Here is a 21,595-nt window from a genome sequence, read left to right on the forward strand (position 1 = left end):
CCGGCAGAACCTGGTCGATTATGGAAAAGACACTCTGAGCAGAGTTTGATCAGAGTGTGATCATAGTGGGATCCGATTTTCTACGATGAGGAGAAGATGGAAAAACCCAAATTCTCCATCTTTTCGATTCTGCCAGTGCGTGTGAATCGTACTGTACTCAGATGACATCCGATGCAGTCCAGCATTTTCCACGCATTCATTGACTTGCATAGCCTAGTGGGATCCGAATATCAGGTCAAACTCAGACATACAGGTTTTTCTTTCCTTGGATAGTCTCTCTCGGAGGAAAAAAAGTTGAACATGTGCATAGCCCCATTGGCCTGACTGCGATCCAATGTTTTGGATTGAAAATATGCTTGTCTGCACCTGCCCTTATATAGGTCAATTATATTACAGATGGGTGAGTCCCAAAACCCTTCATGCCCAAGGGATTTGGGTCCTTAGTATTTAGCGTCGGCACAACCGATTGGGCCAACTTACATTCGGTAGCTTTACAAGAAGTAGGTGACAGATGGAGGAGAACATAATGGGAGAATCCGACTACGTTGAGCTAGTTTGTAGTCTGTAACTATTGAAACACATAAATGTGCACAGAACCTGCATACACAAAACGGGAGGAGATTTATGTTTGAAAAGTTGCTTCAATTTATATTTTAAGATTTATTGGCTCAATAGAAAAACTGCTACAAAGGTGAAATGGAAGGTTCTTTTGCTTTATGCTAAAAACTGTATTTCTTCCTTTCGAGGCTGCATACATAATGTAATACTAATTAAATAACACCGATAAATTGTAAGAAGGAATCATATATATATATATATATATAGATATATATTTTTTTTATATATCTTGGGCCGTAACTTAAACAGCAGAGACGGTAAGATATATTTGCAAAGTACAATTAGCAGCGCAGAAAGCAAATCAATGGGAGAGAAGCGAGTCCTGCTGTTTGTTGTACAATATATTTACCCAGCAGGAGTAAATGGAAGGGTATTGGTTTCAGAACGTTTCAAAGAAAGTGAGTTAATAGGCAACCATTTGATTATGTGTGAAATGAAGGCTTTGTTATTGATGGCAGAGACCATTCATCTGCCAGTAAATGGAAAGATGTCTAAACAACGAAGAAAATTACATATGGAGCTACAATAATACATGTGCACATACAATTTGTACAACCAGTCATCTGATGGTAGTTCTCGAAGATAAAGATGGGTCATGGGGTTGAAGGGGGGAGTCATGCTGAGATAAAGCAGAGAAATTCAGATCTCTACAGCAAAATCAGGATCTTTCATCTGTTGACCAAAGAAGAGGGCATCTAGAAAGAGTTTCTCTCACCCTGGAGGACATTCTCTTTCCTTTGATGTCAATGAGAACATTGCAACGCTTTGTTTGCCTTGTGGTGGCACTGCAGAGAAATTGAACATTTGATGTCAACTTCCTTCACAGATTACAGCTATCCCTTCGCGATGAGGAAATTCAAGTCTGGCGGTCCACTCAAATTTGGCTTGGAAAGTCGAATATATTCAATGAGAATCGAATGTGTTTTTTCAGACCCCAGATCAAAATAAACAAATGGTGAAAAGAAAACAATTGTCACCTTGCTGGAAGCCCAACCACAGATTCAAGCCAGAACAAGATGATGTTGAGTGCAGGTCAACAGTAAAGAAAAAGCTGGAGGGAGTTACGCAGAGTACCGGACAGGCCAATGCGGCAGTGGCGCCACCATAGCCCCCATTCAGTTCTCCACTTAACTCCATCTGGTCCCTTCTTTACTTCAGGGCCATGTTGGCCTCTGTCATCATGATGTAAGCACCTTGTTCAACATATGTCATGACGTCACAATACACACCAGAGGCCTACTTGGTGTCGGAAGCCAAACCACAGATTCAAGCCAGAACAAGATGATGTTGAGTGCAGGTCAACAGTAAAGAAAAAGCTGGAGGGAGTTATGCAGAGTACCGGACAGGTCAATGCGGCAGTGGGACTGGTGACTGGCCGGGTCAGTATTATTTTTCTTAATTTTTCACTTCCTTCCTAGACCCTTAAAAATCACCAAAATGGCAGTATAATGATATTTTGCTGAATTCATGTAAAGATGGCAAGAAAAAAAATCTAAAATTGTAACATTCACGGCAAATTTAATTAACTTCCAGCCAATTTGCTTGGATTGGGACACCTTGTGATCCCAGCCAATGACTTTCCAGTTGTTGTAAGAAGTACAACCACCAACAAACTGGAAACTGTAGTGTCGACTCTCAACAGTTGGATAACTAAAAAGGTTGGAGACCTTTGATCTTTTTTGTAAAATTTGAGGCAAATTAAATTAACTTCCAACCAATTTGCTTGGATTAGGATACATTGTGATCCCAACTTATGACTCTCCCATTGTCGTAAGAAGTACAACCGCCAGCAAACTAGAAACTGTAGCATCTCAACAATTGGATAACCAAAAAGGTTGGAGACAATTGATCTTTTTTGTAAAATTTGAGGCAAATTCAATTAACTTCCAACCAATTTGCATGGACTGGGATACCTTGTGTTCCCAACCTATGACTCTCCCATTGTCGTAAGAAGTACAACCGCCAGCAAACTGGAAATTGTAGTGCCTCAACAGTTGGATAACTAAAAAGGTTGGAGACCATTGATCTCCAATAGACGCCTGTTATTTTCAGTAACCTGTTAGCCGGCAAATCTCGGCGGCAACGTTTTTCTTATCGAGTTCTTATGTTTTTTTTTACATTACATTCCGTCAATTTATTCTACAGAGTTTCATACTTAAGAGTGCAGATAAAAGACTAAATTCAATCACAGTTAATTGCATGCCGCACGCTAGAAGCCAAATCGTCATGATTGATTTCCTTTAATTACTCATTTCTTAGCTCTTTACTAGTAGTCCTCATATGCAGAAAGGTGAATTTATCAGCAGTCGTTTGATTTGTTGGCCAATATTCCAAAATGCAACTTATAAACTAAAATATATCTTCTTGAAAATCTCTGATGGGAAGTTGTATTTTTTTACCCCGATATTTCAAAGTCATAACTTGAGGGATAGGCAGGGTAGGCAGCTGCCTAAAGCACAAAAAAAGCAATAAAGTATGGGTTAAATATAACTGTATAGAAAAGGATGGGGGAATTAAGGGCAGTTCATTGGATAATCATCTACACATCTGAAATGTTGAATTTTTTCAAATTCAAGGTGGCATTGTAAGGGTCTATTCACGTATTCAGGATTTTATATGGATTTTATTGAAAATTCTGAAAAAGTGTAGCAAACATTCCAAATTTTCTGTACTGTTGTAGATAAGCCCTGAAAGCAGTGGCCGCATCTTATAGAAGCAAAAACGAGGTGACAGGTTCCCTTTAAAATCATTGTCTTGGGAGCTAAAACATCTTGTCCCGCCCCTGAATAAACGCACATGATGCAGCCCGTTTCTGACTCCACATCCAAAATCAACTAGTATTTCCAGTATGTCTTGGCCTAAAGATGTCCATAATTGATGAAAATTGTAGTAGACTGTTGCTACAAAAGTCCAGTCAGTAGGGTAGACTTGGCGATATTCCATGTTAATCCCGAGCATTAAATCCTAAATTCCTGACCATATTAGGCCACAACACATTTCCATCCTCAAAATGTCCTAATTCTAATACTAATTAGAACAAACTCCATTGGGCACTAACTAACTAACTTCACGAACAGGAAGTTGAATTTGAGCAACCAATCAGCAGCCACTTCCTGTGCCGATCTTCACAGTATGAGATCAACACCAAATTCCCACAGGCAGAAATCATTTTGGTCTCTTTTATCTGGGCAGATAATGTCATGTTTCCAAAATGGGGCCACCTTTGACCATCCTGGCAGTACACAATTGCTCATGGACCTTGGAGACTGTAATACTCCTTTTTTTACTTGTTTTGGGACAATTGGGACTCATATACACCCCCATTTCCATTAATATATGCAATAGACTTCCAATTATCTTACTCCTATAAAATTAGTTGTAAAAATAGTAATGATAAGAGTTTCTCTTCTAGTTAATCCTAGACCTTGTTTGGAATCTTCCATTTTTTGTGTGTAATTTATCAAATTGTAATCCAGGTAATTTACCACTTGTTTCTAGCACAGAACTGTAATAAAACGTGGAATTTTGAAAACCAAGAACAGAATGAAAAATTTGAAAATTTTTCCAATTGGAAGGTTCTAAAAACGTTAATCCCGCAACCCAAAATATTTACTAATTAAGTTCCTTTTATGTCAAATTATAATCTTCTCTACCGAGAAGGATGAGTATGACTTTAGTCTCAACCATTAATGTGTAATAAGTTGGATAATGTACGTGTCCACGCTTATCTTTGCTCGAATTTGGTTAATGATTCCAATTTTTTTTACTAACACAGATCAATAAAATAACTGAAAAAGTTCACCAGGTGAGCCGAAACACTCTTACTATCGGCCAACTCCGATTCTGATTAGTAAGCCTGGCGAAATCATGGAGGCATCACGTCGCAACATAATGACGTCACAAGGTCTGCTAATCAGAAGAGGCACCATGAAAAAGGAGGCGAGCAGGGTTTTGATCCAAGGACTACTAATGTGACCAGGATTCGGCAAATTGTTTTTCTCAGCTCGAATACACATATCTAGCATAGACATCTCCCAACAAGGTATTGAAAAATTGAAAAATTGTTTTTTTATTTAAGGCTGGTTTCAGACAACTTGAGATATATCGAGTTAAGAAAGGAGAGATCTGTAATAGTGAAGCCATTGTGTATACAATTAATCAGCAGCTATTTCTACCAACTGTGCATTGTCCCATGAACTGCTCCTCAAAAACATCAGGCTTCTGCAGATTTGCATAAAAAAGGTGTTTTCTGGCTCCTCGTGGGTGGGATGGGGGTGGGACTTAAAATATCACGCCCAGTAGGACTGAGGCATGAGTATATAATGAATTGTTATTTTTTTTTATTATTTAAGACATTAGTTGCCGAATATAGTGATGATGAATGGTACTGTATCGTGTAAGATCTGCAAGTCCCTAAGGTAAGTGTCCCTGAAAATCACTTTGCAGTGGTAATGGTGCCTGACCAATACGCAAGCTATTGGCATATATCACATATTACATAAGGAAGCAAGAACATGCCATAGAGCGAGGTATGAGCTCCGGAAATAGAAATCTATAAACGGTGTCTGGAAACTGCAGCTTTTTGAAAAGGTTAATTATTAATAGCGGGGACACGTGGCGCTGAAAAGCCTTGGGCACTGGTTTGATTTACATTTCCTATAAAGAAGTTGTTAACAGACCTTCGGCACATTATTGAGAGTCTGTTAATAGCACAATCTCTAAATAATTCATTTTCGAAACAGTTCTGTATAGTGAGGCTCAGTCTGCTGCCTAGAAACCATAAAGACTCATGACAGACATTATGTGGAGATACACAGAGTCCTTAAAAAGAATCTATCACCAGATCAAAAGTGTCACGTTTTTGGTGTTATCTTATTTCCCACTGCTCCCCTAAGTATTCTATCTGTTGTTTCTTTTAAATCCACCATACAACTATATTTGTTAGAATTTAGCACACTTTTTAAGTCTTTTCCCCTTCCCGATTTCCTATTCTTTTGCATGTTTGTCACTCTTAAATGTTTCAGATCACCAAACAAATGTAAATATTAGACAAAGGTAACACACGTAATCACAAAATGCAGTTTATAAATGAAGGTCTTTATTATTAAGGGAAAAAGAAATCCAAACCTACAGGGCCCCATGTGAAAAAGTGATTTCCCCCTCTTAAATCATAAATTAACTGTGGTTTATCACATCTTTGGGAAGCGAAGTTCAAATTCCCTAGCCACACACAGGCCTAATTACTGCCACACCTGTTCTCAATCAAGAAATCACTTAAATAGGACCTGCCTGACAAAGTAAAGCAGACCAAAAGCTCCTGAAAAGCTAGACATCATTCCGCGATCCAAAGAACAAAGAAATTCAGGTACAATTGAGAAACAAAGTAATTGAGATCAATCAGTCTGGAAAAGGTTATGAAGCCATTTCTAAAGCTTTGGGACTCCTGCAAATCACAGTGAGAGCCATTATCTACAAATGGCAAAAACATGGAACAGTGCTGAACCTTCCCAGGAGTGGCCGGCTGACCACAAGAACACAGCACCAACTCATCCAAGAGGTTAGAAAAGACCCCACCACAACATCCAAAGAAATGCAGGCCTCACTTGCCTCAGTTATGCTCAGTGTTCATGACTCCACTATAAGAAAGAGACTGGGCAAAAATGGCTGCATGGCTGAGTTCCAAGATGAAAACCACTGCTAAGCAATAAGAACATAAAGGCTCGTCTCAGTTTTGCCAGAAAACATCTTGATAATCCCCCAAGATTTTTGGGAGAAAAGTCTATGGACTGATGAGACAAAAGTTACATCTGGCATAGAAGTAGCACAGCATTTCATAAAAAGGAGCATCATACCAACAGTAAAATATGGTGGTGGTAGTGTGATGGTTGGGCAACTGTTTTGCTGCTTCAGGACCTGGAAGACTTGCTGTGGTAAATGGAACCATGAATTCTGCTGTCTATCAAAAAATCCTGAAGGAGAACGTCCAGACATCTGTTTGTAACCTCAAGATGAAGAGCACTTGGGTTATACAACAGGAAAATCATCCAAAACACACCAGCAAGTCCCCCTCTAAATGGCTTAAGAAAAACAAAATTAAGACTTTGGAGTGGCCTAGTCAAAGTCCTGACCTTAATCCATGGCTTCCTGCTTGCCCCTGGGCAGTGTGCCCCTGAATGACTGACAGGTTGGAGAAGTGGCATCCATACTTTGCCCCATCGGAGGAGAACATGGGCAGATCAGCTGCCTGGATCTAGCCGTTTGTAAGCGAACTTTGCAATTTTAACCGTTTTTCATTATGAGACAACCCCTTTAATGATTAATCTGTCGCTAGATTTCTCAATATAAATGACATACATTATTAAATAGATCCTTTGGACCTGGAGACACCAGTGTGCTTATTGTGAAAATCTGTGTCAGGATGACTGTATGTGAAAGTCTCCCTGCCTAACATTAAAATAAACATTTTAGTCCATTCGTGATTTCAAATTTTTTCAGGTTTATACAGCTATTCTGACATAGATTTTCAAAGTAAGTACACCAGCCTCGTCAGGTCTAAGAGATCTATTTAATAAAGTATTCAGTGTGCATTGTGAAACGTCTTGCAAATTGTGTTAATGACTCCACAATTCCAATTTAAAATATTATCATGATTTGCTACCAAAACCCTTTACAGGCAGCCACAGTAGATACAAAGAGCAGAAACATCTCCTGACAGAGTGTCACAAAAGCATGTTTGTTAGCTATCCAGCTAAAGGATAAGTAAGGAAGACCACATCTCATTACTACACCCCAAATAATTGATAACATTAAATATAGCTGCATGCTTTAGCTTTATCTGTCATAATCACCCTAATATTTTAAAGGGAACCTATCAAGAAGAGTATGGTTGTACAGGCCCTTTTCCAGCATAAATAATGACATATTTTTGTACAGATCCAATGTATCTGTGCTGGAAAATTTAGATTTTAAGTCATATACAAATTAGGCTGGAAGTGTACTGGGTGTGCATCTATGCACTTACACTACTCGCATCTCCAACCTCATCTGCATATATCTTCTTTGCTAGATTGCTCATGACTGGCACATCGGATCTTTACAAAAAAGGTATCATTTGAAAGAATGGACAAGCGTCTTTGCAGCAAAACCAATTTCCATAATTAAAATCCTCCTGATGGGTTCCCTTTAAGGAGCTTATATGCAAGGATAACATTATGAGTTTCTATTTTCAAACGTTTGACGGGATGAATTTTCATATCCGGAGCTTGATAACTTGTCCGTATCAGCTAAAATATTCTGCTGATGAAACAAGTCGTCCAACTCCAGCAGCAGCAAAAAAATAAAAAAATTAAACACCTAAGATTCCATCGTCACTTCTTAAAGTATTTCCTGATCGCTCCCCGTAGCGCTTCCATGTACAGTAAAGTGCAGGATTTAATGAGAGGGCCATCTCCAAAAGCAAAAGTGAGGCCGAAGGGAGCGGAGTTTATTTGATTTTGTTTGTGCTGAGTAAGAGATTAATCATAAGTTGCGAGTAATGACCCCCGTGGAGACCGTACAATAGTGTAAGGATGGAAATTGTGGAAGGGTTAGAGAGTGGGAATGGCGTACAAAAGCTTTATCGGCTTTCCCACATGAGCCGTCCACCTTTTCGAATGTTGCCATCGTCAGAGTTTTGCTCATTTAGCGTAAAGCTTTAAGAGGAAGTAGGCCAGGAGTCTGTGCTTAAAAATTTGCAATTGTCACATTATTCTGGCTTTATGACATAGGACATAATAAGCAAGACTGCTTGGCCATTATGTACAGCAGTTGGCAGGCCCATGACTTCCCTCCGCGAGCTAATAGAGGAAAACAGATGATGTAGACTGGTCAAAGCAGGCAACGACTCATAGGAAGCAAATGTGAACCATTTAGGAGTGTTGTACCACCATTGTTCTCCAAATTAGGAGACTTAACGAGGATCAGTCACTTACCATAAATATATATTCTTTCTACCTGGTGTAAATGCCGCTGTTCTCCTGAATCCGGCAATGTTTTTCTTTTGTTCCTGGGTCTCTCCGTTCCCGAGATATGACCCTCTCTTATCTGTACATAAATCTAGCCTATTTAGCCAAGAGGGCGTAGTATTGAAGAAGGTTCCGCTGAGAAATTTGAGGACAACACCCACTTGGCTAGCAGGAAAGAAGAGGCCATATCTCATGAACGGAGAAGCTCAGGAACAAAAGAAAGACATCGCCAGATTCAGGAGGATGGTGGCAATTACGCCAGGTAATAGGATTTAAAAAGTTATGGCAAGTGACAGGTCCTATTTAAGATCAAGGGTGGATAGGTCCATCTGAAGATCTTCCAGTTTTCCAATGTTCTGGCACAATAATAAGCTAAAGTTAAACACAAAAGTTCAAAAAGGGGCAAATAAACCTACAGATTACTTTTCTCTGGTGAGCTTTAGGTACATCAGACTGATAATATTTGACTACGAATAGATGCTCTCAGCTTCCAAGATCCTTAGAACCACCTTAAAAAATAATATGAGATCGACCCTCTGTCAAAATGCGTGTCCACGTTTAACAAGGTTGAGCTGTGATCATAACCTATTCTGAATGGGGGATTCTGTGTCGTTGTAATCCTGTCTTTGATGATAATGAGGCTGCTGGAAAGTTATATGCAAGGAACAGGAAGTGTAAATCTATTATTTGGCTTAGTTGCCAAACCCTGTAATATAGGTTGGATGTGAGGTCTGACTGTCCCTCCCTGTAATATACAGTGGGGCAAAAAAGTATTTAGTCAGTCAGCAATAGTGCAATTTCCACCACTTAAAAAGATGAGAGGCGTCTGTAATTTACATCATAGGTAGACCTCAACTATGGGAGACAAACTGAGAAAAAAAAATCCAGAAAATCACATTGTCTGTTTTTTAAACAATTTATTTGCATATTATGGTGGAAAATAAGTATTTGGTCAGAAACAAACAATCAAGATTTCTGGCTCTCACAGACCTGTAACTTCTTCTTTAAGAGTCTCCTCTTTCCTCCACTCATTACCTGTAGTAATGGCACCTGTTTAAACTTGTTATCAGTATAAAAAGACACCTGTGCACACCCTCAAACAGTCTGACTCCAAACTCCACTATGGTGAAGACCAAAGAGCTGTCAAAGGACACCAGAAACAAAATTGTAGCCCTGCACCAGGCTGGGAAGACTGAATCTGCAATAGCCAACCAGCTTGGAGTGAAGAAATCAACAGTGGGAGCAATAATTAGAAAATGGAAGACATACAAGACCACTAATAATCTCCCTCGATCTGGGGCTCCACGCAAAATCCCACCCCGTGGGGTCAGAATGATCACAAGAACGGTGAGCAAAAATCCCAGAACCACGTGGGGGGACCTAGTGAATGAACTGCAGAGAGCTGGGACCAATGTAACAAGGCCTACCATAAGTAACACACTACGCCACCATGGACTCAGATCCTGCAGTGCCAGACGTGTCCCACTGCTTAAACCAGTACATGTCCAGGCCCGTCTGAAGTTTGCTAGAGAGCATTTGGATGATCCAGAGGAGTTTTGGGAGAATGTCCTATGGTCTGATGAAACCAAACTGGAACTGTTTGGTAGAAACACAACTTGTCGTGTTTGGAGGAAAAAGAATACTGAGTTGCATCCATCAAACACCATACCTACTGTAAAGCATGGTGGTGGAAACATCATGCTTTGGGGCTGTTTCTCTGCAAAGGGGCCAGGATGACTGATCCGGGTACATGAAAGAATGAATGGGGCCATGTATCGTGAGATTTTGAGTGCAAACCTCCTTCCATCAGCAAGGGCATTGAAGATGAAACGTGGCTGGGTCTTTCAACATGACAATGATCCAAAGCACACCGCCAGGGCAACGAAAAAGTGGCTTCGTAAGAAGCATTTCAAGGTCCTGGAGTGGCCTAGCCAGTCTCCAGATCTCAACCCTATAGAAAACCTTTGGAGGGAGTTGTAAGTCCGTGTTGCCAAGCGAAATGCCAAAAACATCACTGCTCTAAAGGAGATCTGCATGGAGGAATGGGCCAACATACCAACAACAGTGTGTGGCAACCTTGTGAAGACTTACAGAAAACGTTTGACCTCTGTCATTGCCAACAAAGGATATATTACAAAGTATTGAGATGAAATTTTGTTTCTGACCAAATACTTATTTTCCACCATAATATGCAAATAAAATGTTAAAAATACAGACAATGTGATTTTCTGGATTTTTTTTTCTCAGTTTGTCTCCCATAGTTGAGGTCTACCTATGATGTAAATTACAGACGCCTCTCATCTTTTTAAGTGGTGGAACTTGCACTATTGCTGACTGACTAAATACTTTTTTGCCCCACTGTAGGTTGGATGTGAGGTCTGCGTGTCCCTCACTGTAATACAGGCTGTATGTGAGATCTGAGTGTCCCTCCCTGCAATACAGGCTGGATGTGAGGTCTGACTGTCCCTCCCTGTAATACAGGCTGGATTTCAGGTCTGAGTGTCCCTCCCAGTAATACAGGCTGGATGTGAGGTCTGAATGCCCCTCACTGTAATACAGGTTGGATGTGATTTCTGAGTGTCCCTCCCAGTAATACAGGCTGGATGTGAGGTCTGACTCTCGCTCACTTATAATACAGGCTGCATGTGAGATCTGAGTGTCCATCCCTGTAATACAGGCTGGATGTGAGATCTGAGTGTACCTCCCTGTAATACAGGCTGGATGTAAGGTCTGAGTATCCCTCTCTGTAATACAGGCTGGATGTTAGGTCTGAGTGTCCCTCCCTGTAATACAGGCTGGATATGAGGTCTGACTCTCGCTCACTTATAATACAGGCTGTATGTGAGATCTGAGTGTCCCTCCCTGTAATACAGACTGGATGTGAGATATGAGTGTACCTCCCTGTAATACAGGCTGGATGTAAGGTCTGAGTGTCCCTCTCTGTAATACAGGCTGGATGTGAGGTCTGAGTGTCCCTCCCTGTAATACAGGCTGGATGTGAGGTCTGACTGTCCCCTCTGAAACACAGGCTGGATGTGAGGTCTGACTCTCCCTCACTGTAATACAGGCTGTATGTGAGATCTGAGTGTGTCTCCCGGTAATACAGGCTGGATGTGAGGTCTGAGTTACCCTCACTGTAACATAGGCTTGATGTGAGGTCTGAGTGTCCCTCACTGTATTATATGCAGGATGTGAGGTCTGATTGTCCCTCACTGTATTATAGGCTGGATAAGAGATCTTTATGTTTGTCTTTAATAGATGCTCATTTATCAGCACAGATTCTTGTCTGCATTTATTCCCTCTTCCTGTTCTTTCATCCTCATTACTAGCCTGCATTCTCTGCCCTCCCTGAGCTACTTTCTCCCCTCTCTATGCTGAGGACATCTGTGTACAATTGCCTTGTTCTCTCTGCTGTCATCTCTACAGTGAGAGAAGGAGAACCAGGGGAGAGATCAGGAGCGGGAGCTCTGATGGAATTGTAACATTTTTGCCGATGTCAGCTAGACTTTCAGCCTCTCCGCAGCACCAAAATTATAGCCAATATCTAATGAAGACTATGTAGAAACTTTCTGAGCTTTGCATTTAAGAAGCAAATATTGAATAATGTGCAAAAATGGGCAAAAGTATATAATATCTTTTAAATCAAATTTTAATGCAGATCATTGCTTTATTCTATTTTAAGGGGTGTTACAGTTTTGGAAAAACTCGGTCTCTTGGCTGCAGTTAGTTTTTCAACTGAACCTCTGGCGCCAATCTATTGGATGTCATATTGACTTTAAAGATTGCTAGATAGAATAGGTGCTACGAGATTCTTGGCCTTTTCCTCTCTGTGGAGGCTATTTGCATATTTTATTTCTCAAAAGTCCATTGCATGGCCAATAAGTCTCCTTACGCTGGCTTAGCACACTCCACAAGAAGACACTTCCCCCTTTACACCTTCAGTCAGAAGCCTTTCGTCCAGTCAAATCAGATCTCCTGCTTTGCACTGATGAAGTGCAAACAAGCCGAAACATGAGTCAGCAAATGGAGTTCCTGATTTGGCTCGTTAAAGGGTCAATATTGATTGCAACTGGTGGCACTATTGATGGCGCTAGAGTTCCTGTCCTCTTTCTCCCTGAAGAGGCTATTTGCATATTTTAATTCCCAAAGTAGCATTGCATGGCCTATAAGTCTCTTTACGCTCCACAAGAAAAAATATTTCCTCTTTCACCTCCAGTCAGAGAACTCTCACCCAACTAAATTAGATCTCTTGCCTTACACTGATGAAGGGCAAACACCCTGAAAAACAAGTATTCAAATGGACTTCGTGATTTGGCTTCTTATCTTAAGTCATATGGCAAGGCTCGTTAAAGGGTCAATATTGATTGCTACTGGTGGAACTATTGGTGGCACTAGAGTTCCTGTCCTCTCCCTCCCTGAAGTAGCATTGCATGGCCTATAAATCTCTTTACGCCGGCTTTTTATGCTCCACAAGAAAAAATATTTCCTCTTTCACCTCCAGTCAGAGAACTCTCACCCAACTAAATTAGATATCTTGCCTTACACTGATGAAGGGCAAACACCCTGAAACACAAGTATTCAAATGGACTTCCTGATTTGGCTTCTTATCTTAAGTCATATGGCAAGGCTCGTTAAAGGGTCAATATTGATTGCTACTGGTGGAACTATTGGTGGCACTAGAGTTCCTGTCCTCTCCCTCCCTGAAGTAGCATTGCATGGCCTATAAGTCTCTTTACGCCGGCTTTTTATGCTCCACAAGAAAAAATATTTCCTCTTTCACCTCCAGTCAGAGAACTCTCACCCAACTAAATTAGATATCTTGCCTTACACTGATGAAGGGCAAACACCCTGAAACACAAGTATTCAAATGGACTTCCTGATTTGGCTTCTTATCTTAAGTCATATGGCAAGGCTCGTTAAAGGGTCAATATTGATTGCTACTGGTGGAACTATTGGTGGCACTAGAGTTCCTGTCCTCTCCCTCCCTGAAGTAGCATTGCATGGCCTATAAGTCTCTTTACGCCGGCCTTTTATGCTCCACAAGAAAAAATATTTCCTCTTTCACCTACAGTCAGAGAACTCTCACCCAGCCAAATTAGATCTCTTTCCTTACACTGATGAAGGGCAAACATCCTGAAACAAGAGTCTCAAAATGGAGTTTCCTGATCTGGCTTCTTATCTTAAGTCATGTACAAAGACTTGTTAAAGGGTCTTTCGCACTTAAGGATTACGCCCACACATCATTCCCATTTGCCCCAGTCCTTACTGTTTGATGAAGGTCAGGGATGCCAATGCGAAAGACCATCATACTGAAGTTGGAATCGTCAGGAACCGACATTGATCTCTCCTTTATTCTCCTTGCTGCTACTGAGGATGCTGATAGTGGGTTAGGGCTAATTTTGCTTGTGGCAGAAGTTGGATTGTTTTTCCCTCCAGGGACGGTGTCCTCTCTGGAGCTGTCTGAGTCCGACTCTTCCCCAGGATATTCGGAGATGCTCCTCCTCTCCTCCTCGCTTGACACAGGGCTCTGGGGCATTGTCAGGAAGGCGGAACCACAGCAGCATTACAGGGCCAGCTAGGAGAGGAACGAATAGGAAGACATTAAAATTCATATTACCAGACTACCCAAAGGGTAAATAAACCCTAAATTAGGGATGATTAAATCATGACTTTTATTATTACTTTAAAAAAAAAAGTGGTGTATAAATGACGGTAAATATTCACCTGTGTTCCTGTGTTATTTCATCAACAATTATAATCTCTAGGAACTATATGATTCGTTTATCAATCTGATTTCTATTCAAAGCTATGCTAAATCCACCATGACTGCAGTTCAAGGGCTGGAAACAGAGCATCTCTATCACTAGGATATACGCTAGCATCACTAGTGTTAACACATAGCCATCTCAACAGGTTTCGCCTCACAGGCTTCCTCAGGGGGTTGGGGCTATAATGCCATTCGTTATAGAATTTCTTTCTCCTTTATCTGCCTATTTTAAGCTCAATTCAAAAGATTTATGACCAAAGACTTCATCAAAATTAAAAAATGATTTTAGTCTAAAATACATGTACTTAAGAAAGAAAACGTATATATATATATATATATATATATATATATATATATACGTACGTACATGTATTTTAGACTAAAATCATTTTTTAATTTTGATGAAGTCTTTGGTCATAAATCTTTTGAACTGAGCTTAAAATAGGCAGATAAAGGAGAAAGAAATTCTATAACGAATTGCATTATAGCCCCAACCCCCTGAGGAAGCCTGTGAGGCGAAACCTGTTGAGATATATATATATATATATATATATATACACTGTGTGCAGAATTATTAGGCAAGTTGTATCTTGAGCACATGATACTCTTTATACATGTTGTCCTACTCCAAGCTGTTCAGGCTTGAGAGCCAACTACCAGTTAAGTAAATCAGGTGATGTGCATCTCTGTAATGAGGAGGGGTGTTGTCTAATGACGTCAGAACCCTTTATAAGGTGTGCTTAATTATTAGGCAACTTCCTATCCTTTGGCAAAATGGGTCAGAAGAGAGATTTGACGGGCTTTGAAAAGTCCAAAATGGTGAGATGTCTTGCAGAGGGATGCAGCAGTCTTGCAATTGCCAAATTTTGAAGCGTTATCACCAAACAATCAAGCGTTTCATGGCAAATAGCCAACAGGGTCGCAAGAAGCGTGTTGGGCAAAAAAGGTGCAAAATAACTGCCCATGAATTGAGGAAAATCAAGCGTGAAGCTGCCAAGATGCCATTTGCCACCAGTTGTGCCATATTTCAGAGCTGCAACGTTACTGGAGTAACAAAAAGCACAAGGTGTGCGATACTCAGGGACATGGCCAAGATAAGGAAGGCTGAAAAACGACCACCTGTGAGCAAGAAACATAAGATAAAATGTCAAGACTGGGCCAAGAAATATCTTAAGACTGACTTCTCACAGGTTTTATGGACTGGTGAAATGAGAGTGACTCTTGATGGACCAGAGGCTGGATCAGTAAAGGGCAGAGAGGTCCACTCCGACTCAGACACCAGCAAGGTGGAGGTGGGTACTGGTATGGGCTGGTATCATCTGAGATGGACTTGTGGGACCTTTTCGGGTTGAGGATGGAGTGAAGCTCAACTCCCAGACCTACTGCCAGTTTCTGGAAGACAACTTCTTCAAGCAGTGGTACAGGAAGAAGTCGACAATGCAGGACAATGCTCCATCACATGCCTCCAACTACTCCACAGCGTGGCTGGCCAGTAAAGGTCTCAAAGAAGAAAAAATAATGACATGGCCCCTTGTTCACCTGATCTGAACCCCATAGAGAACCTGTGGTCCCTCATAAAATGTGAGATCTACAGGGAGGGAGAACAGTCCACCTCTCGGAGCAGTGTCTGGAGGCTGTGGTGGCTGCTGCGCGCAATGTTGGTCGTAAACAGATCAAGCAACTGACAGAATCTATGGATGGAGGCTGCTGAGTGTCATCAGAAAGAAAGGTGGCTATATTGGGCACTAATATTTTGGGTTTTGTTTTTGCATGTCAGAAATGTTTATTTCTAAATTTTGTGCAGTGATATTGGTTTACCTGGTGAAAATAAACAAGTGAGATGGGAATATATTTGGTTTTTATTAAGTTGCCTAATAATTCTGCACAGTAATAGTTACCTGCACAAACAGATATCCTCCTATGATAGCCAAATCTAAAAAAAAAACCCACTCCAACTTCCAAAAATATTAGGCTTTGATATTTATGAGTCTTTTGGGTTGATTGAGAACATAGTTGTTGATGAATAATAAAAATAATCCTCTAAAATACAACTTGCCTAATAATTCTGCACACAGTGTATATATCTACTATATAAAGCTGAATGTGTGTATGTGTGTATGTCCGGGATTGGCATCTGCACCGTCGCAGCTACATCCACAAAATTTTGCACAGTCACACGTCTGGACCCCGAGAGCGTCATAGGCTATGTTGTGAGGTGAAATTTTAACCCCGCACATTCCAATTCACCGAACAATTTTGCCCCTATCTACATAATGGGGAAAAAGTGAAAGGAAAAGTGTTGGACGCGTCGCAGCTACAGCCACAAAATTTTGCACAGTCACACATCTGGACCCCGAGAGCGTCACAGGCTATGTTGTGAGGTGAGATTTTAACCCCGCACTTTCCAATTCACCAAACAATTTTGCCCCTATCTACATAATGGGGAAAAGTGAAAGGAAAAGTGTTGGAGGAAAATTGACAGCTGCCAGATGTGAACAAGAGCGATGGCGCCAAAGAGTATATACCGTACAGTTGCTAAGGTGGGGCCCCGACATGGGATACTCACCACACACGGGGATATGAACACACACACAAAATGCGCCACACACTACCACGTGCTTGAACACATATACCACCCTCAGCACACATTTCACCACACATACACCAACCTCGCCACAAAAAAGTCGAAACACAAAAGTCGCCGCTCAAAACTCGCCACGCGCAAAACTCGCCACATGCAAAAACCAGGCTCACGCAATACTCGCCACAAGTGCAAAACTCACCTCATGGAAAACTCACCACACGCAAAACTTGCACACGCGTAAAAATTGCCACATGCACAAAAGTTGCAACACATGCAAAAGTTGCCTCACACAAAACTTGCACATACTCAAAAGTCACCACACATAAAACTCGCCATGCGCAAAACTCGCCATGTACAAAACTTGCTGTACACAACTTGCTACACTAACCTGTCACATGCAACTCGACACACTAAAAGTTGCTACACGCATGTTGCCACACAAAACTCATCTCACAAAAGTCCCTACATGCATGTCGCCACACGCAACTCAACACACTCAACTTGACACATGAAACTCGCCCTAAAACACACACAAGTCTGGTATCCTTCAAAAATAAAAATCTGATTAATAAGCAGACAAACTACAAGAGCAACAAATGTACCATATAGGAAATACGGCAGCTGTCAGTCACATGATCTGTCTATTATGTGTATGTGTGAGCTAATATATACTGCCAGGGGGAGGGCTTCCTGCTGGCTGGGGATTTATCAGGCTGCCAATTTAGCTTACAAATACTGAGGTAAAAATACTGAGCAAATAACGTGTGAACGAGGTCTAATACAGGAGGAGATGACACACAGGTATATACTATATACAGGAGGAGATGACACACATATATATACTATATACAGGAGAGATGACACACAGGTATATACTATATAGAGGAGGAGATGACATACAGGTACATACTATATACAGGAGGAGATGACATACAGGTATAAACTATATACAGGAGGAGATGACACACAGGTATATACTATATACAGGAGCAGATGACCTACAAGTATGTACTATATACAGGAGGAGATGACATACAGGTATATGCTATATATAGAAGATGACATACAGGAATATACTATATACAGGAGGAGATGACACAGATATATACTATATACAGGAGGAGATGACATACAGGTATATACTATATATAGAAGGAGATGACATACAGGTATATACTATATATAGAAGATGACATACAGGTATATACTATATATAGGGGAGATGACACACAGCAGGTATATACTATATACAGGGGAGATGACATACAGGTATATACTATATACAGGAGATGACATACAGGTGTATACTATATATAAGGGAGATGCAAACATGTATATACTGAGGTGAAAATGAGGGGTGTGAGGTGAAAATGAAAAGGTGTGAGTGCAAAATGAGAGGAGCGAGGGAAAATAGTGGAGTGATCGGAAAATGACAGATGTGAGGTCGAAATGACAAGTGTTAGGGGGGAATGAGAGGAGTGAGGGAGAAAATGAGAGGGGGAAATTGAAAGATGTGATTGGGAAAATGAGAGGCGTGATGGGAAAATAAGAGAAGTGAGGTGCTATAACTAACCACAGATATTTACTATGCCCAGGCAACGCCGGGCTCTTCAGCTAGTCTGATATATAAAGCTGAATGTGTGTATGTGTGTCCGGGATTGGCATCTGCACCATCGCAGCTACAGCCACAAAATTTTGCACAGTCACACGTCTGGACCCCGAGAGCGTCATAGGCTATGTTGTGAGACGAAATTTTAACCCCGCGCGTTCCAATTCACCAAACAATTTTGCCCCTATCTACATAATGGGGAAAAAGTGAAAGGAAAAGTGTTGGAGGCAAATTGACAGCTGCCAGATGTGAACAAGGGGGACTTAGAGTGAGAGCGATGGCGCCAAAGAGTATATACCGTACAGTTGCTAAGGTGGGGCCCCGACATGGGATACTCACCACACACGGGGATATGAACACACACACAAAATGCGCCACAAACTACCACGTGCTTGAACACATATGCCACCCTCAGCACACATTTCACCACACATACACCAACCTCGCCACATAAAAGTCGAAATACAAAAGTCACCGCTCAAAACTCGCCATGCGCAAAATTCACCATATGCAAAACTCGCAACACGTGCAAAACTCACCTCATGGAAAACTCGCCACATGCAAAACTTGCCACATGCACAAAAGTTGCCTCACATAAAACTTGCACCTACTCAAAACGCACCACACATAAAACTCACCACGTGCAAAACTTGCCATGCGCAAAACTTGCTGCACACAAATTGCTACACTAACCTGTCACATGCAACTTGACACACAAAAAGAAAGTTGCTACACGCATGTCGCCACACAAAACTCGTCTCACAAAAGTCGCTACACGCATGTCGCCACACGCAACTCAACACACACAATTTGACACATGAAACTCGCCCTAAAACACACACAAGTCTTGTATTATCCTTCAAAAATAAAAATCTGATTAATAAGCAGACAAACTACAAGAGCAACAACTGTACCATATAGGAAATACGGCAGCTGTCAGTCACATGACCTGTCTATTATGTGTATGTGTGAGCTAATATATACTGCCGGGGGGGGAGGGCTTCCTGTTGGCTGGGGATTTATCAGGCTGCCAATTTAGCTTACAAATACTGAGGTAAAAATACTGACCAAATAATGTGTGAACGAGGTCTAGTACAGGAGGAGATGACATACAGATATATACTATATACAGGAGGAGATGACACACAGGTATATACTATATACAGGAGGAGATGACACACACATATATACTACTGTATATACAGGAGGAGATGACACACAGGTATATACTATATACAGGAGGAGATGACAGACAGATGTATATTCTATATACAGGGGAGATGACACACAGGTATATACTATATACAGGAGCAGATGACTTACAGGTATATACTATATACAGGAGGAGATGACATACAGGTATATACTATAAACTGTACAGGAGGAAATGACATACAGGTATATACTATATACAGGAGGAGATGACATACAGGTAAATACTATATACAGGAGGAGATGACACACAGGTATATACTATATACAGGAGCAGATGACACACAGGTATATACTATATACAGGGGAGATGACACACAGGCATATACTATATACAGGAGCAGATGACACACAGGTATATACTATATACAGGAGGCGATGACATACAGGTATATACTATATAGGAGGAGATGACATACAGGTATATACTGTACACAGAAGAGATGACATACAGGTATATACTATATAGGAGGAGATGACATACAGGTATATACTATACACAGAAGAGATGACATACAGGTATATACAGGAGGAGATGACACATATGTATATACAACATACAGGAGGAGATGACATACAGGTATATACTATATACAGGGGAGATGACATACAGGTATATACTATATACAGGGGAGATGACATACAGGTATATACTATATACATGAGATGACATACAGGTGCATACTATATATAAGGGAGATGACAAACATGTATATACTGAGGGGAAAATGAGAGGTGTGAGGTGAAAATGAGGGGTGTGAGGTGAAAATGAGGGGTGTGAGGTGAAAATGAAAAGGTGTGAGTGCAAAATGAGAGGAATGAGGGAAAATAGTGGAATGATTGGAAAATAACAGAAGTGAGGTCGAAATGACAAGTGTTAGGGGGGAATGAGAGGAGTGAGGGGGGAATGAGAGGAGTGAGGGGGGAAATGAGAGGTGTAAGGGAGAAAATGAGAGATGTGAGGGGGAAAATGAGATGCGTGATGGGAAAATAAAAGAAGTGAGGTGCTATAACTAACCACAGATATTTACTATGCCCAGGCAACACTGGGCTCTTCACATAGCACATATATATAATAAATAATATATATATATATATATAATTATTATTATTATTTATTATTATAGCGCCATTTATTCCATGGCGCTTTACATGTAAGGAGGGGTATACATAATAAAACAAGTACAATAATCTTGAACAATACAAGTCACAACTGGTACAGGAGGAGAGAGGACCCTGCCCGTGAGGGCTCACAATCTACAAGGGATGGGTGAGGATACAGTAGGTGAGGGTAGAGCTGGCCGTGCAGCGGTTTGGTCGATCGGTGGTTACTGCAGGTTGTAGGCTTGTCGGAAGAGGTGGGTCTTCAGGTTCTTTTTGAAGGTTTCGATTGTAGGCGAGAGTCTGATATGTTGTGGTAGAGAATTCCAGAGTAGGGGGGATGCACGAGAGAAATCTTGCGATTGTGGGAAGAGGAGATAATAGGGGAGTAGAGAAGGTGGTCTTGTGAGGATCGGAGGTTGCGTGCAGGAAGGTACCGGGAGACGAGGTCGCAGATGTATGGAGGAGACAGGTTGTGGATGGCTTTGTATGTCATGGTTAGGCTTTTGTACTGGAGTCTCTGGGTGATGGGGAGCCAGTGCAGGGATTGACAGAGGGGAGAGGCCGGGGAATAGCGGGGGGACAGGTGGATTAGTCGGGCAGCAGAGTTTAGAATAGATTGGAGGGGTGCAAGAGTGTTAGAGGGGAGGCCACAGAGCAGGAGGTTCCAGTAGTCGAGGCGGGAGATGATGAGGGCATGG

At 41.2% G+C, this 21,595-nt stretch overlaps 1 protein-coding gene across 1 annotated transcript in view; it reads right to left on the reverse strand.

The window, feature by feature from the left end:
• SHANK1 (SH3 and multiple ankyrin repeat domains 1) overlaps nucleotides 1-21,595 on the reverse strand; it is a 502,441-nt gene that overhangs the window by 289,795 nt on the left and 191,051 nt on the right. The window contains exon 2 of the mRNA XM_069742951.1: nucleotides 13,888-14,196. Coding sequence (XP_069599052.1) covers nucleotides 13,888-14,157 — 270 coding nt within the window. The 5' untranslated portion in view covers nucleotides 14,158-14,196. The remainder of the gene's footprint in view (nucleotides 1-13,887; nucleotides 14,197-21,595) is intronic.

Source organism: Ranitomeya imitator, chromosome 10, assembly GCF_032444005.1.
Source record: "Ranitomeya imitator isolate aRanImi1 chromosome 10, aRanImi1.pri, whole genome shotgun sequence".
Lineage (NCBI taxonomy): Eukaryota > Metazoa > Chordata > Amphibia > Anura > Dendrobatidae > Ranitomeya > Ranitomeya imitator.